The 15,453-nt window shown below is 43.3% G+C and overlaps 1 protein-coding gene across 2 annotated transcripts in view; it reads right to left on the bottom strand.

The window, feature by feature from the left end:
- itgb2 (integrin, beta 2) overlaps positions 1-15,453 on the bottom strand; it is a 76,275-nt gene that overhangs the window by 17,175 nt on the left and 43,647 nt on the right. For both annotated transcript variants that reach the window (XM_068036002.1, XM_068036003.1), the window contains exons 7-11: positions 13,114-13,272; positions 11,726-11,821; positions 6,082-6,171; positions 5,762-5,899; positions 4,508-4,698 (exon numbers count right to left, since the gene is read on the bottom strand). In XM_068036002.1, the coding sequence (XP_067892103.1) occupies positions 4,508-4,698; positions 5,762-5,899; positions 6,082-6,171; positions 11,726-11,821; positions 13,114-13,272 (674 nt within the window). The remainder of the gene's footprint in view (positions 1-4,507; positions 4,699-5,761; positions 5,900-6,081; positions 6,172-11,725; positions 11,822-13,113; positions 13,273-15,453) is intronic.

Here is a 15,453-nt window from a genome sequence, read left to right as displayed (position 1 = left end):
ACATTCAAATTATTGATGTCTGAGAGAAAAGAGGCAGATAGAATTTCTTTCCTCATTCTAACTTCAATTTTGAAAGCAAACTGTCTTTGTAAGAAATGGATAAGAGGGTAGGGGAAGAGATGGAAGGAAATGGGACGCGAGAACCTCTGGCCTTTTGCTTCCTGCCATTGGGAGATGCAGGGGAGAATAGTGTTAGGTGAGTGACAGCGGAGTGACAGAGAAGGGAGGCTACAGGAATGAATATGTAGTTTATAGGGGAATAGGTAACCATAGCAATAAGATTAGGTCTGATAGGAAATGGAAGGAGAAGTGAGCCAGTGAAGGGGTAAGGGGCACAACAGAAATGAGGGTGTTGGGATGGGGGGACCCAAATTTCAAAGAAGTGGGAGGGTAGAGAACAAAACCATTTTTCCTGCAACCATTGCCTAGCAAGAGCAGCCTACATCAGCAGCAGCTCCTTTCCCCTGTTATGCCAGCTTCACCATTACCAGCCCCCATCTCCCTCTCAAAAGGAAGGAAGGAAAGTCAGAGAAGCAGAAAGAGTCAGAGAAAGAGAAGCAGAATGGAAGAGCAAAATGAATATGAGAGAAGCAGCAGAATTAATTCAACAAAGACAAGTGAGGGACTAATCTGCCCTCTATCTTTGTTTTGTGCGGTCTAGCGATTTAAGTGTAGGGTACCTTTAAATTGTTTTGTGCAGCTGCCCATGCACAGTGTCTTAAAGGGGACCAGTTGTGCACAGCCGGCACAGTAAATTCTGGGTTCTTGCATGACCACGCACGTGCTTGGCTTAGAGAGAACATTGTGAGAGATCATATTCTCCAACTGTGCCATCCCACAAGAGATCCACTAGCACAGTAAATGTACAAGTACATGCATTGGATAAATTAGATGAAAAATGTGATCAGGCCCATTTGTGTGCTGTAACATTCTGATTGTGACTGAATGCAGGACAATAGATAGGGTAACAGGATGGGCATAAAGGTAACAGATCCAAATCCATGTGGCAAAATTTGCATTTTGGAAGGAAGAACAGGGAAAGGAAATACACCTGGAATGATAGATTTTAACTGGGATTGAGAAGCAGAGGCAGATCAGGGTGCAGGTTCACAGGATCATTAAAAATGGCCGTGGAAGTAGATAAGGCCATTAAAAAGGCAAGCAGAACTTTTGGTTTTCAATCAAGAGACAGGGAATAGAAAAGCAAGGAGATAACTTGGAACCTGTGGAAAGCTGCAGTTAGAAATATTATGTGCAGTTTTGAACATTGCATTATTGAAAAGAAAGTGTGTGTGTGCACACGCATGCATGTGTAGTGAGGACATTGTGGGCCGAGTTTTATTCTCCCACTGCTGTGCTCCTGGCGGCGGGCAAAAAATATGGCAGCCTGCACATGCAGGCCGCGCGCCCCCATGCCACCATGATCTAGTGTGCGGCTGCTCATCTGTATACACTGGGCAGTCCACCCCGCCCAATCACTTGGCGAGGGCAGACTCTGTGACACCGGCAATGCATCCGCTGCCTCTGCGCAGGTGTGGCGCCATTTTTAAAGGGCTGCCAGACCTGCCTGCACAGTTGAAACCCGTATCCCCCCCCAAAAAACCGCTGTGAATTGATTTTTGGCCTGTACCCCAGCCCCCAATGCCAAGAAATTAAATGGCTGCCCTGTTTCTCCTCCCCCCCACTCCAAAACACTTGTGTTTAGTATGTGACCTTTCTCCCCCACAACGTCATAAAGTGCAGAGGTCATCCCTTCCCCCCTCCCCAACACTACACATGCAGATTTGACCTCGTTCCCCTGCCCTCCCCCCCCCCCCCCAACTATACTCCCCTTCCCCACCTCAGCTTTCCCTGGAGGGTAAAGTAAAGGTGCGTGAGTGCCAGCCGCCGCACACAAAATCGCAGTGAAAGGTATGTTAATTTATTCATGTCCTTCATTTAAATATTTAAAATCGGGTCTCTTCGCCAAGCATCGAGGTGTTGGTGGGGGGGGCGGCGCCAAGGAGCCTCGCTGCTGCCAGATTGATGGGGCCCAGCAATCCTGGCATCGGGCTCCGTGGAGGGCTACTGCCTCAGTGATCTTCCAGCACCCCACCCCCAACACCCCCTCCATCCCCGCCACAGAGCTCGATGCTGGGAACTCCACAAAATTCAGCCCTGTCTTTCACTCCATGTAGATCCACTATCATATTATCAGGGATGAGGGGTTATAGTTATGAGAAGAGGATACAAAAGCTTCCTTTATATGATCATTTAATATAATTTTCCAATTAAATTTTGTATTCTAATAAATTAGACAAGCAACCTATTTTTCAGTCTTGACTCTCCATCTTTATAAGATCTGAATCAAAGAAAAAAGACAATTCAAAATAAGTACCCTCCACAGGGTCAGAACGTCTGAATCTTATAATGAAATAGCCAATCATTTTTAAAAGACTTTGGAACTCATCTGTCAGTACTTGACTATATGGCTGATCCACAGATACAGAGAGGTACAGAAAGCCATGCAGACAAGAATAGTAACAGCAAAAGGATATTTCTTGCAATCTCTGACAGTGTTTGTGCTGGCAGACATCATGGGGAAAAGTGTGAAGTTAGCCACTTTGGCAGGAAAAATCAAAAAGCAGAATATTATTTGAATGGTGAGAGACTGGGATGTGTGTGCATTCCAAGAGACCTGAGTGTCCTTGTACATGAATCATAGAAAGATAACATGCAGATACAGCAAACTATTAGGAAGGCAAACCATATGTTAGCTTTTATTACAAAGGGATTGGAGTAAAAGAGTAAATAAGTCTTACTACAATTATACAGGACATTGGTGAGGCCACGCCTGGAGTACTGTGGGCAGTTTTGGTTTCCTTACCGAAGGAATGATACACTTCCCTTTGAGGGAGTGCAACAGATTCACTAGACTGGTTCCTGGGATGAGGGGGAATTGTCCTATGAGGCGAGATTGAGTAGACTAGGCCTATATTCCTTGGAGTTTTGAAGACTGAGAGGTGATCGAATTGAAACATTTATAATAATTAAGGGTTTGACAAGGTAGATGCTGAGAAAATGTTTCCCCTGGCCTGAAAATCCAGAACACGGAGTCACAGTCTCAGAATACGGGGTTGATCATTTAGGACCGAGATCACCTCCTTCTGCGCTGTAACAATTCTTAGATTCTGAGGAGAAATTTTTTCACTCAAAAGGTTGTGAATCTTTGGAGCTGCAGATGCTCAGTCGTTGAATGTATTCAGGACACAGGTCAATAGATTTTGGGTACTAAGGGAATTAAGGGATATGGGGATAGTATGGGAAGGTGGAGTTGGGGTAGAAAATCAGCAATGATCTAACTGAATGGTGAAGCAGGTTCGAAGGGCCAAATGGCCCAGTCCAGCTCCTATTTCTTATGTTCTTATGTGTCATAACTTTCTCCAGCTAAACATCCATCAACCTGAGGCCATCATCGATTTTTAAATATGGACACCCCTGGGCTGGAGAGAAGAAAAAGGTCAGGCATTGCTTCTGCTTTGGATTGTTACCTTTTGGCAAATGCATGTGTGGCGTCATTGGGTGAGGAAAGGCTTGAGCTTGGGTGTCATGACCTCCATAGTCAGAGAAGAGAGAAATCAAATTAAATAATTATCATCCAAGCTCCCACATTAAGGGAGGCCATTTGGGAAAAAGAGTTAGACTCTTCCACACACTGATTTCCAAATCTCAACTGTGCTTTTACAGAGGGATCTGAACAATGGCCAAACATTTTCCAACAGCCAGCAATGTAAAATTTGAAAGGTCGATGGGTTGCAGGATGGTGCCTGACCTTGGTATAAACCTTTCACTTCATTTTGTTTTGCATTTAAAAAAGGCAGGTGAATGGCCAGAATCTACTCCACCACCCAGATTTGAAAAAAAAAGTCAAAAAGTAAAATCAAATAGTGATTTGGCAGTGCTAAGCTTAGATTTATAATCTCTGATTTGAAGGAAGAAGGCTGAGGAGTTATAGTTTTGAAATCCTGAGGAAAAATGCATAAAAGAATAAACAAAAGGAGACAGTGCAACAATTCTTGATTTTAGCACAGTAAGGATGTAGGGAGGAGAAAGACAATGTAGGACAAGGTATTTTACATTTAGAATGAACCACAGAGGAACAATAACCATAGCAATAAAATGGAGTGAGAAAAGAAAGGTTGCAGAGAGAGAGAGATTGGAGACAAGAAGTGAGAGATCTTGAAATAGTAAGCTTATTCTGTATCATCTCCAGACCAAGCAAACCTCCACAGATATGGGAGGAGTACTTAAGTCTGCATTTAGATAGCACCTTTAACATAGTAACATGGTCTAAGGCACTTCACAGGAGCATTGGCAAACAAATTTTGGCAATAAGCCATATATTAAAGACAGGTGACCAAAACCTTGTCATCAGTTCAAAGTTCGACTTCAGAGTTGTTCAAAGGAAAATAAGTCTTCATCAAGGAAGATGAACTGGACCTAAGGAATTTTCAAAGCATTGTTTTACCTGCAAATACCACACTTGACTTGACCCTTGTTGTTGCAGTGATCAGACATGTCAGATTTGTCATCACATTTACAGTCACACTCCGTCTGCAGTAAAATTTCCAACTTCTCAGTGAAGCCCAAGGGTTTGATCTCAAAGGACTCTCCTTTAGTCAGGCACTTGTCTGCAGTTATTGTGACTGTGAAACTTATCTGGAAAAAAAGCATGATTGCTGTCATCAAGGGGCACAAAAGTTTTGTACATTACACTTCTTCTATACTTTTTCCTATTTTCTGGGTTCCATGCAATAATCCATTGGTAATTGGAAAAACCTGTCGCTGCATCCCCATGGGCCTCAGTTAAATACTTTAAATTGTCCCTCTTCTCCCCCACCCCTATCTTGTAGGTTGACTATTCATGCATTTTAATTCCTACATGAGATACTGTTTACTTGTTCACTCAAGCCTATTTTTGTTCTGAATATAAATTCTAAGTAGTTGTTACTATTTTTGCCTTCTACATCTCGATGTTCTTTTTCTGGTGGTGAAATGCACAGTGGTTTAAAAGAAGTGAACACTGCTGTGGAGAGCTTCCCAGCACGTCCAGTAACTTATTTTTCAGCATCAATGTTAATGAAGAGTATTAAATAAGGACTTGCGTTATATAGTGCCTTTCAAGACCACCAGACATCTCAAAGTGTTTACAGCCAATGAAGTCTTTTTTTGTTGTAATGCAGGAAACGCAGCAACCAATTTGTGCACAACAATCTCCCACAAACAGCAATGCGATAATGACCAAATAATCTGTTTTTGTGATGTTGATTGAGGTATAAATATTGGCCAGGGCAATGGGGAGAACTTCCCTGCTCTTCTTCAAAATAGTGCCATGGGATGATTTACATTCACCTGAGCAGACAGATGAGGCTTCGGTTTAACATTTCATCCAAAAGACAGCACCTGGGACAGTGCAGCGCTCCCTCGCTACTGAATTGGAATGTCAGCCTTGATTTTTGTGCTCAAGCCCTGGAGTGGGACTTGAACCCAGAGGCAAGAGTGCTACCCACTGAGCCACAGCTGACATATTAGTCATAGGTGCCCCCTTTGGCCTCATGGATAGACACACCACCCAATGCACTACTAAGAATATGAGCTTCTTGGTTTGATTTACAGTCCAATGTTGAATTGCCTCTTTCAACCTGGAATTTATCTCATGTGAGTGTGGGCTGTGTACCCACACATCTCATAGACCACTGTAAGAATCTAAATTTGAACTCACCTCTGTATTAATCTTCACGTTTGAACAGGTACCCTTCTTATCACTCTCAATATCTCCATCACCGCAGTGTGATATATAAGAGATTCGGACCCCATCTGGCAGGGTGTTGTGTGTTAATATCACTGTGGAAGATAGATTCTGGAAAATAGAAATTAATCAATAAACTGAGAATATTGGAAGATGGCCAGGTGGCACGATCCACTGCTTTACCAATGTGCTCATGCACAGTGCATTCGAACTAGTATCCGACCATTGTTCCCTCAATAGCAGGCAAACAGTAAAACTAAAATAGATTGAACTTCTCAATGAATAGAACCTACATTATAGGCATCTGTTATTAGCTGAACCACATTACTGGAATCGTCCTTCAATTCACCCACCGCAGACTTTGGAATCATTTTGCTCAGCTCCTGGAATGAAGCAGAAAGAAACGAGAAGAGACCTTTGTTACTTCAGTACTTCACAACATGATTGCAAAAAAAAAATACAACAGGAGCAGCGATGCTTCAAGTGGAAATTGGGGAAGCTGAAATATTTAGAATTGGACATGTGTGCTTTGAATAGCATTCCACCATAGTAAAAACCCTTTGGTCACTCTGTCTCTCGCAGTGTAGTCCAACATGTCACCTGCCACTATCTAACTGGATAAACTCATGGGAGCTGTGCTTAAAAGGAACATTAGAGAAATTGGTTCAACAGTATTATGGCCCTGTCTCTGATCTTGCTTATTTTACGAGCTACATAGTCTACAGCACAGAAACAGGCCATTTGGCCCATTGGTGTATGCTGACATTTATGCTCTACACGAGCCTCTTTCCACACCTTTTCATCTAACCCTGCCTAACCTTGTCAACATATCCTTCTATTCTTTTCTCCTTCATGTGCTTATTCAGCTTCCCCTAAAATGCATCTGCGCTAGTCACTATGGAGAGTGCAGGATTACTGAATTCACCCTAAAATTTCCACTGTGCATATGTAAATCCCCCAGAAAAGGCAAACTTTCCTAGCTCCTAAAAAGTACATATTTAAGCTTAAAGCACATTGTAAAGGAGATTTCCCTGCACAGAAGCTGGTGTATTTCTGGTTATGAACTGGGCTGAAGGTTACAAGAATATAAAGGATGTTCAAACATATTCAGTTTAAATCTACTACAGGATTTTTTGTACCCAAAGGTACAAGTTAAGCCCATTGAAAGAGATTAGTAGTTTTGTAAAGACTTGATGGTTAGGAAAGGGACATCAGGTACAATGGAGTCTTCTAAACTAAAAGATGAAGTACATTATGTTATGTTGAAAGAATAACACCTCAAAAGTCATATCATGCAGTGTAAACTCAGATCAGCTGTGGCTGTTAAACAACGTTAATGTTGCGTGTTCCTTGAACCTCTGTGTTAGTAGGGACTGTACACAAAGATTGACCACTCCAGATGAGATCAGTATCACAATATTGTAGGTTCTTTATTGAGTACTGAGAGAGCAGCTAGTACATTGACATGTTTACTGTACAGGTGTTTCTTCAATTCTGCCAAACACTCAGAATCATGTGGTGTTTTACATTATAGCTCTAACATGATCTAGTAGCCACACCGCTTAAAGGTGAACATATACAACATCCCCCTTTTCCAAAAAGGAAAAGAGCAACATATTTACAAATTTGAACATCTCTTTTATGCAAGTAGGAGTTAACTATATACATGTACAGAAAAGTAGTATGATATAATACAAAAGAAACAATAAGAATATGCAAGGACATCAATTGCAAAAACGTAAAAGTGGTTTGATAACCCTGCCAGATTTCGAAATGGAGTAGCACTTCCTAATACTGGAACAGTTGTATGTGAATTGGAGTTTGTACAACCAGGTGAGAAAGGTGTCTAGGGTTTAAACACACTGTTTTTAGCACCCCCTTGGTGAATCCTTGTTCACCGCTTTCCAATTATAAAGCAAATAAACCAACACAAACAGGCTTTCTTAGGTTTAAAGAAAAAAAGTTGAAATTTATTAAACTTAAACTCTAATTCGGTTAATGCCTATGGATACACGTCGCGCCCCACGCTAGCATGCATATGCGATGCACACATGCAAATAGACAGAAAAGAGCAGAAGAAAAATAAAGTGGCAAAGTCTGAGGCAATATCTGAAGAATTTTTGTTACCGTTCTTCGAGCTCACTGTCGAGTCCTCGATTATAGGTTGAGCTTGCTTTTCGTTGGGGCCCAGTATTCTTCTTAAAACCTTGTTCACTATAGGAGACTTTTTTCTCTTGGGGTTCATGTGTCTTTAGTGGATTCAGAGGCTTGTGAGAAAGAGATGGGAGCAGACAGGAGAGATCTTCTCAATCCAGGAGCAAACAGTCTTTCTGAGTTCAAACTGTTTTTACAATTCAGAAAAACCCAGGTTGCCAAGCAGGTTAGTCATGTGACCAACTGATCTGACCACGTCTTAGATTACAGCAGTTTTTGGAATGCTCCTCTTACACACAATACCTGGTAATCAAGGTCCATTGTGGGTTGAATGTGTCAGGGAATGGTCCTTTGTCCTTCCAATCACTGTCTGCTAATATGCAAATGTATTTTCCAGCCATGGCTGATCTGTTTAACAAGTCCTTTCTTCACTCCAGTAACAGTTTAAAATCAACGTTCATGACAAAATTAATGTGTCTCATTCTTAGCAGGTGGGGGCCTAGCATGACAGAGTTCATGGAAGAAAAATGTATAGATTCTGTCTGAGATAGCTATCTTCGAGCTTGTATGAATTGCAATGGACTCTTACATGGACTTGGAATTATGAACAACTCTAATTTCACCTCAGTGACGACGCAATGTAGCAACAGTAGGTCTACTTACTTCATAAGAATTTTGGAGACTGTTGCAGAACTCCATGTACCAGTGATAGAGTTTTGACTGGTAACTTGCTGATCAATAACTAATTTGAGAAGTTCTTCCCAGCGTGATTGTCATTCATTTCTTTCATTTTCCTAGGTTGCTCTAGAAGAACATTTCTAACTTCAAGCACTAGATACATTTCGCACTGGAGGCACTGTATGTCGTATGTAACAGGCTGTGCCTCATCCTCATTCTCACTCTTAGGAATCTTGAAACCACAAGATGCGCAGAATTTGAAAAGAGCTTCTATCTTCTGACCACTCGGGCAGAATTGGAAAACCATTGGAAAATCTGGGAAACCATGGCCCGTATTGCACTCCTTCTAGTCACCATTTGAGGACTGAAAGGAGGTAGTGCTTGGTGTCACCTGTTCCGCTTGCTCACTCGTGATTATACTCTGATCTTCATGATCAGTAGTGTTAGTGTCATCCAAAACTTCATGGATGAATCGATTGCGACAGAGAATTGCGAAGCCTGTCAGGGCATGAAGATGTCCTCCGGTTCAATTGTTTGCATTCAGGACTGTTGCCTGCAGTGTCTGTCTTGGTTTTACGACATTGTTCCTTTCCAGTGACCTCTGACACTGCATGCTTTGCATATGGAGTTAAGCGGTGGACAGACTTTAGGCAAATGTAAAATTCCGCACCTTGTACATGGTGTCTTGGATTTGAAATCCCTATTCAATGCACCTATGACATTTGTTACACATAGAGATTGAAGACTTTGTTGACCCATAACGATGGATTCAAATTTGTGGCCATGCTTCAATAAGGTGTTAGCTGTGTACTCTTTGGGTTTCTCTAAAAGATCCTTTTGGTAGAGTTCCATCGGTGTGGATGCAATCACAAGCTCAATGATGCAATCGGCCAGCTCGGTGTCAGTAAAATCACACTCTCAGCCTTTGGCACAACAACTGACAAACTGCTCTATAGATTCGCTAGGCTGTTGTCTGAAAGACATGAATTCAGTGTACTTGAAAATTGAGCTTGTGGCATAATTGGTCTTCTAGAGTGGACCAAATCTTTGCAGGGTCCTTTTGTTCTTCGTCATTAAGACCAGAGGTGTTGAGACGATGTAGTCCTTCATTGTCAATAGCTATGTGTATCTTTACTGCTTGCTTCTGTGGATCATCAATGCCTTGGTTGTCAAAACAAACCTTGACTCTCTGCTTGAAATTCTGAAAGCAGGTCCAATTAATAGTAGGAAGAAGTGTAGCCTTGATTGCAATAACTCTGTGTCATTACATCTACAAAAGATAAGCTGTGCAGGCAAATAATAAAAAGACTTGTAGTACCAATGCTGAACAGACTTGGATGGTATGGAGCTGTTTTCCACAATAAAAAAAGTAGTTGCAGTTCCACTGGTGAACTGGTTTGGAGGTTGTGGCACTGTTTCTTGTTATGGAGACTTGTAACAAAAAGGAACAGGCTTGGAGGTTGTGGCGCTATTGCCAAATTCGCACGCTTTTGCCTTAGCCCCGCCCTCGAGGGTGGATTTGACACAAGGAAAAATCGAAGGCCCAAAACTGTAATGTGATTTTCCATCAAAACATAGCAATTGTGATTGCTCCTCCTGAAACCACAATGAAAAAGTTTCCTTCGTTCTGTGCCTAGACTCTCGCCCATTCCCCTGTTCACTGATGGATCACAGTGCTCCCAGTACCAAAAATATGCACATTTTGTGCTTGACCCGGTATTACACTGCCGTGATGGAGATGAACTAACTGACGCACTTTGTAAATGTAACAGGGTCTGTTACCTCTGTACAGCGTTCAGCTCACTCATACTTCCTCAAGTTGCTCCCGATGAACTCCGAATCCCCGTGTTAAACGAGTCAACAGGAGTCTGCAGCCACCTGACTTCACAGCCCGAAGTGAAAAGTAGCTTACCCAGTTGCTGTTGACTGAACAGCTTTGAAGGTAAGAAGGCTCGAAGAGTTGAGGTGTTGAAGATCCAGATCGTCGCTGAGTAGACTTGAGAGAAAAAATGACTGCAACATGGTCTGATCTTCCAAGAGGAAAAGTAGTGTGCTTTCTTCAGAATAGTTCTTCTAAAAAACATCTTTGGGTCTTCAAAACATGTTGTGTGTTCCTTGAACCTCTGTGTTAGTAGAGACAGTACACAAAGACTGACCATTCCAATAACATCAGTATCGCAATATTGTGGGTTTTTTTATTGAGTACTGAGTGAGCACTTAGTAGATTGAGATGTTTACTGTACAGGTGTTTCTTCAAGACTGCCAAACACACAGAATCATGTGGTGTGTTACATCAAAGCTCTTACATGACTAACATGATCTTGTAGCCATATCCCTTGAAGGTGTACACACACAACAGTTAACATTTCATGTTTTCTAATGATTGCTTTGGTAACCATATTATGTTTGGAAGCAATGGAAATTTTAAACAGTTGGCGATACTTTTCTACGTCCTGTTCAGTTCTTGATATCTGTAACGATTGATCGAATGGTGACTTAATTATGATTAATCAGATTGACTGACTTAGAACAATTCCAGGCGGGTTAAATTAAGCTTGTGTATTACATCCTAGACAAACACAACTTCTGTTGCCACCTTCAATACATACTGTGTGGATCATTTATTGGGGATATATATAATTCCTTTAGAAAATAATCAGATACAGCAGAAGACTGGTTCAAGTTCTGGCAGGAGCACAAAAGTACCATTTATGGAAGGGAAACACTTGGCCAAATAATATAAAATGTCATGTTGCACTGACACACTGATGTTTTCTCCCAAATCCCTGGGGTCAGGAAAAATTTAAAAGCTTTCCCTTCTTGGAAATGCTGTGCTTCTTCACCTCACATTGGAGATTAAATTGGAAAGTTCAAATTGTGCATAATTAAAAATGGTTATTTCATATTTTTCTAGGCTGAAATTCTGCAAATGGCGACCTGGTAAATTGGTATTATTCTGTGAATGATTAGCAGAGAGTCATTGGTTTAACAATGGTATGGGAAGAGAGTTCTGTGAAGGGTTAGCTGGTTCATTCTTTGATTAGTTTACTGGCCTTATTTTGTGAATAGTTATCAGACATGTTGGCATTCACCATAAATGATTACCTGGTATATTGGCATTATTTTACTTGTGACTGCAAAAATGGGTTGAATATTATGTTGAGACAACTTCGATGCCAACTCAGCAATGGATGGATAGTCCTGGAAAACAGACAACAGATAAAAGACAGAATGTTCCATCACATCAGGATAAATAAGTAGCAGTTACTACAGCACACCCGAGCAACACTGCAATCTTTACCTGTGTATAATCATAAAACGCCATTCAAGCCTAAAACCAACTTTGTGGATCATCAGATTTTCATCGCTGCTAATTTCAAGTTGAAAATATAACCCGTTGATTTGAAGAACGGAAGACCAGCTGAAAAAGTCGCTGTTGCTGCAACAGCTGTTAACTGGCTGATCCACAGCTTGACGCTGCACTGTGTCATAAACCTCCAAAAAATCCCAACAAATATGATGCCAAGCGACCTCCCCACTAGTCCCCTCTCTACCCCATGGACAGAGGTGAAAAATGTACGCAGTGCATGCTCAGCGCCTGTGACCCTGTCAGCAGCCTCCATTTCATCACTGGTGGTGTTGCCTTTAAAATCAATGAACAGCCTGTTTGAAATGTCCTCCTCACTGACAGAAGAGCACATCTTGAATTGATGTTAAAGTTACAGTTCTGTTGGGCCCAGAAATAGAGAGGCTTTTGCCGTGATAACAGGACGAAACACTGCGTTTTCTCTCACTCAAGGTGGCTGATTGGCATCAAGTGGGTTTTCGCCCCACTTTCTCGATCTGTAGCTGGCTACAGAAGTCACAGGAGATATTTCACTGGCTCTCCAGCATTAACAACCACTTCTCAGATTTGTCATTGCAAGTGATATTGTTCATATACTCCACTGACTTGTATTTGGGCAGGCTTGATAGGCAGATGTTATTCAACGTATCTCCTGTTGTGAAACCCTTAGCCATTCTGAGTGTCAGGACCATCACTGCATTTCTGGTATCCAGCATTGATCAGACAATGGGGGCTATGGTTAAACACTTGAAAGGGCCACATTGTCTGGAGCAATATTTACACAGCAAAGCAGAAGATCTGAGAAAAATTCTGTTCTTTAACCGGAACCATTCGCTGTGCTGCAGTGCAACTGGTGCCACAGCCATTTTTCTTCCCTCACCCCATTCTCCCCCTTGCCGCCAGGCAGATGGGATAGGCAAAACAGTGGCAGTGGAAATACAACCGGAAGCCAGACAGCAGCCTGCTGATGAGCCCTCCCCCTCAAAAGATCCACTTGGTACAAAGCATAGAGAGGCAGATAAACACAAATCCTGCTCCGCCATCAATCTGGTGGGATTCTTTCTGGACCGGGATATTTAGGCCACATTTTCCTGTAGAGTGGGATGATTATGCTCGTACAAACAACAAATCGGAAAGTTACACTCACATATTTAGTGTTATCTTCATAAAAGCCGTCTTGATTAAGATGGCATTTGCCATCATTGGGGGTCAGAATTGCTCCAAGCTTCCCATCTCCAGCAAAATGAAATCCATCATCTGAAGTGTACACAAGAAGACGCGTGACATTGCGCCACCCAATCGCCTCCTGTGAGAAACAACATTGCTATTTTTAGGCAGATGTACATGGAGTACATAAAACTCAAATAAAAGAAAAGTACTGTGGATGCTGGAAATCTGAAATCAAAACAGAACGTGCTGAAAATACTCAGCAGGTCTGGCGACATCTGTAAAGAGAGAAACAGAGTTAACGTTTCAGATCGACGACCTTTCATCAGAACATTTTAATATATAAAGCTGTTGATGTCTTTCAAAGATTTTTGCGTTTCCTTAAGTTTTACTAAGTTATTTGTAAACAATTTGCAGAATCAATGGGATGAATTTTATGGGCCCACTCGGGATGGGAACGGAGGCCGGTGGGGGGGGGGTGCCCATAAATTTGCGTGGGAAGGCAGGGGGCGGAGTGCCCGTCACCTTCTGAACATCTTCCAATTCACTCTGAGGACAGCTTTCCCACCCCAGGCAAATTGAGGCCCTTAATTGGCCAATCCCACCTCCACCTCAATTTCATAGAAAGTGGAAGGGCTCGCTGCTGCAGGGAGACGCTGCCAGATAAAACCTGGCAGCCTCCTAGTGGGGGGTCAGGGTGTCCCTCCTTTGGGGGCAATCCAGAGCCTCCAGAGGGCCACCAAGCAGCAATCGCTACCCCCCTCCCCACCCTCACCAACCCCACCCACACCCCACCCCATCACTAGAACCTGCCTGAATGGGCCCGATGACCCCCACCCCACGACCTCTCCCAGGGTCCTCTCCTGCAGTACTGGCAGTGGCCACTGTTCCCAGTGGTGCTGCTGGTACTGCAGAGTTGCCAGCCTTCCGATTGGCTGGCAGATCCGGAGGCAGGAGCTTTTCCCTTCATTGCCTGCCCGCCGTAGCATTGCAATGGGGTTCTGACGGAGGGTCGAGGCAGGGTCTCCACCCACATTCTGACCCGCCACCAGGACCCCTGTAGCCAGAAAATTTCAGCCCAATATTTCAGGTGCAACTTGTAGCTTAGACTGATGGACTGTTTCGGAGACAGCTGACCAGGCACAGGGTGAGAGATTCTCCTTCTGCTATTGTTTCAGTGGATCTAGAGCAGGCCGGGTGAAAGCATTCTCACTGACATGTTCCACCTTGCCCCCCCCAACTCCCTTCCCTATTTTCCAATGGGTGCATGCAATGTCTCTGCCCATATGGGTTCTTGCAAATTAAACGTAAATGTGGGAAAAAGTTTCTTTCATTTTCCACAATTGAATGCTGGATGCAGAGCTCACCTGTTACGCTCTAGCATCAAGCATTCTAAACCTGGTAGAGGGGCTTTGGGGGTTATTTGGAAGAGGGGCTTGTCCAAGCACCATCGGAGTGCATTATATAAATGCAAGTTGATGTTTGATAATTGTGTGCATATTTGCACGGAAACAGTAAATCAAAGAGCTTGATTACTCTTGAAATTGATTTAAGTGTGTAGTTAATTTTTTTCAATGGCTTGCTTTTAAAACCCAGGTTATGAAGAAAGCTGCAGGTAGTGAAAGAAAGTTTTTTTTCATTCATTCAGGGGTTGAGGGCATTGCTGGCCATGCCAGCATTTATTGCCCATCCCTAATTGCCCTTGGTGAGCTGCCTTCTTGAACCGCTGCAGTCCATGTGGGGTAGAGGCCCTGCTACCCGACAGAACTGACGACATGTGTCGGGTCCGGGTCGGGTCGGGCCCATCTTCCGGATCCGGCTTTCGGGCTCGGGTCGGGTCGGGCTGACTCCAGATCGAGTCGGGCTGAGTCCAGATCGAGTCGGGTTGGCTCAGGCCGGACACACAAGGCAAGTGCTCTGTTGGTAAGTATTAAAAATAAAAAAACTTACCTGAGCTGGGAGTCTGGGACGAAACTGAGTCTGCGCAGTGAGCGAGTGACGTCACTATGACGTCTCGCACATGCGCTGCAGCTTCTTGCAGGTTCAATGTCAGGAACGTAAGTAAAGGGATGGGCGGGTTGGGCTCGGGTCGGGCTGACTAGTGGCGGGTTCGGGTCGGGTCGGGCTCGGTGCAAAATCTGAGGGACTCAGGCTGGGTTGGGCTTGGGCCCACTGTGATTCGGTCGGGTTCAGGTCGGGTTCTTTTTCCTGACCTAAAGCAGGCCTCTAATATGGGTTAGGTACACCCGCAGTGCTGTTAGGAAGGGAGTTTCAGGATTTAGACCCAGTGACAGTGAAGGAACGGCAATATAGTCCCAAG

This window comes from Heterodontus francisci, chromosome 7 (assembly GCF_036365525.1).
Source record: "Heterodontus francisci isolate sHetFra1 chromosome 7, sHetFra1.hap1, whole genome shotgun sequence".
NCBI lineage: Eukaryota > Metazoa > Chordata > Chondrichthyes > Heterodontiformes > Heterodontidae > Heterodontus > Heterodontus francisci.
This window is presented reverse-complemented; position numbering and strand designations above follow the sequence as displayed.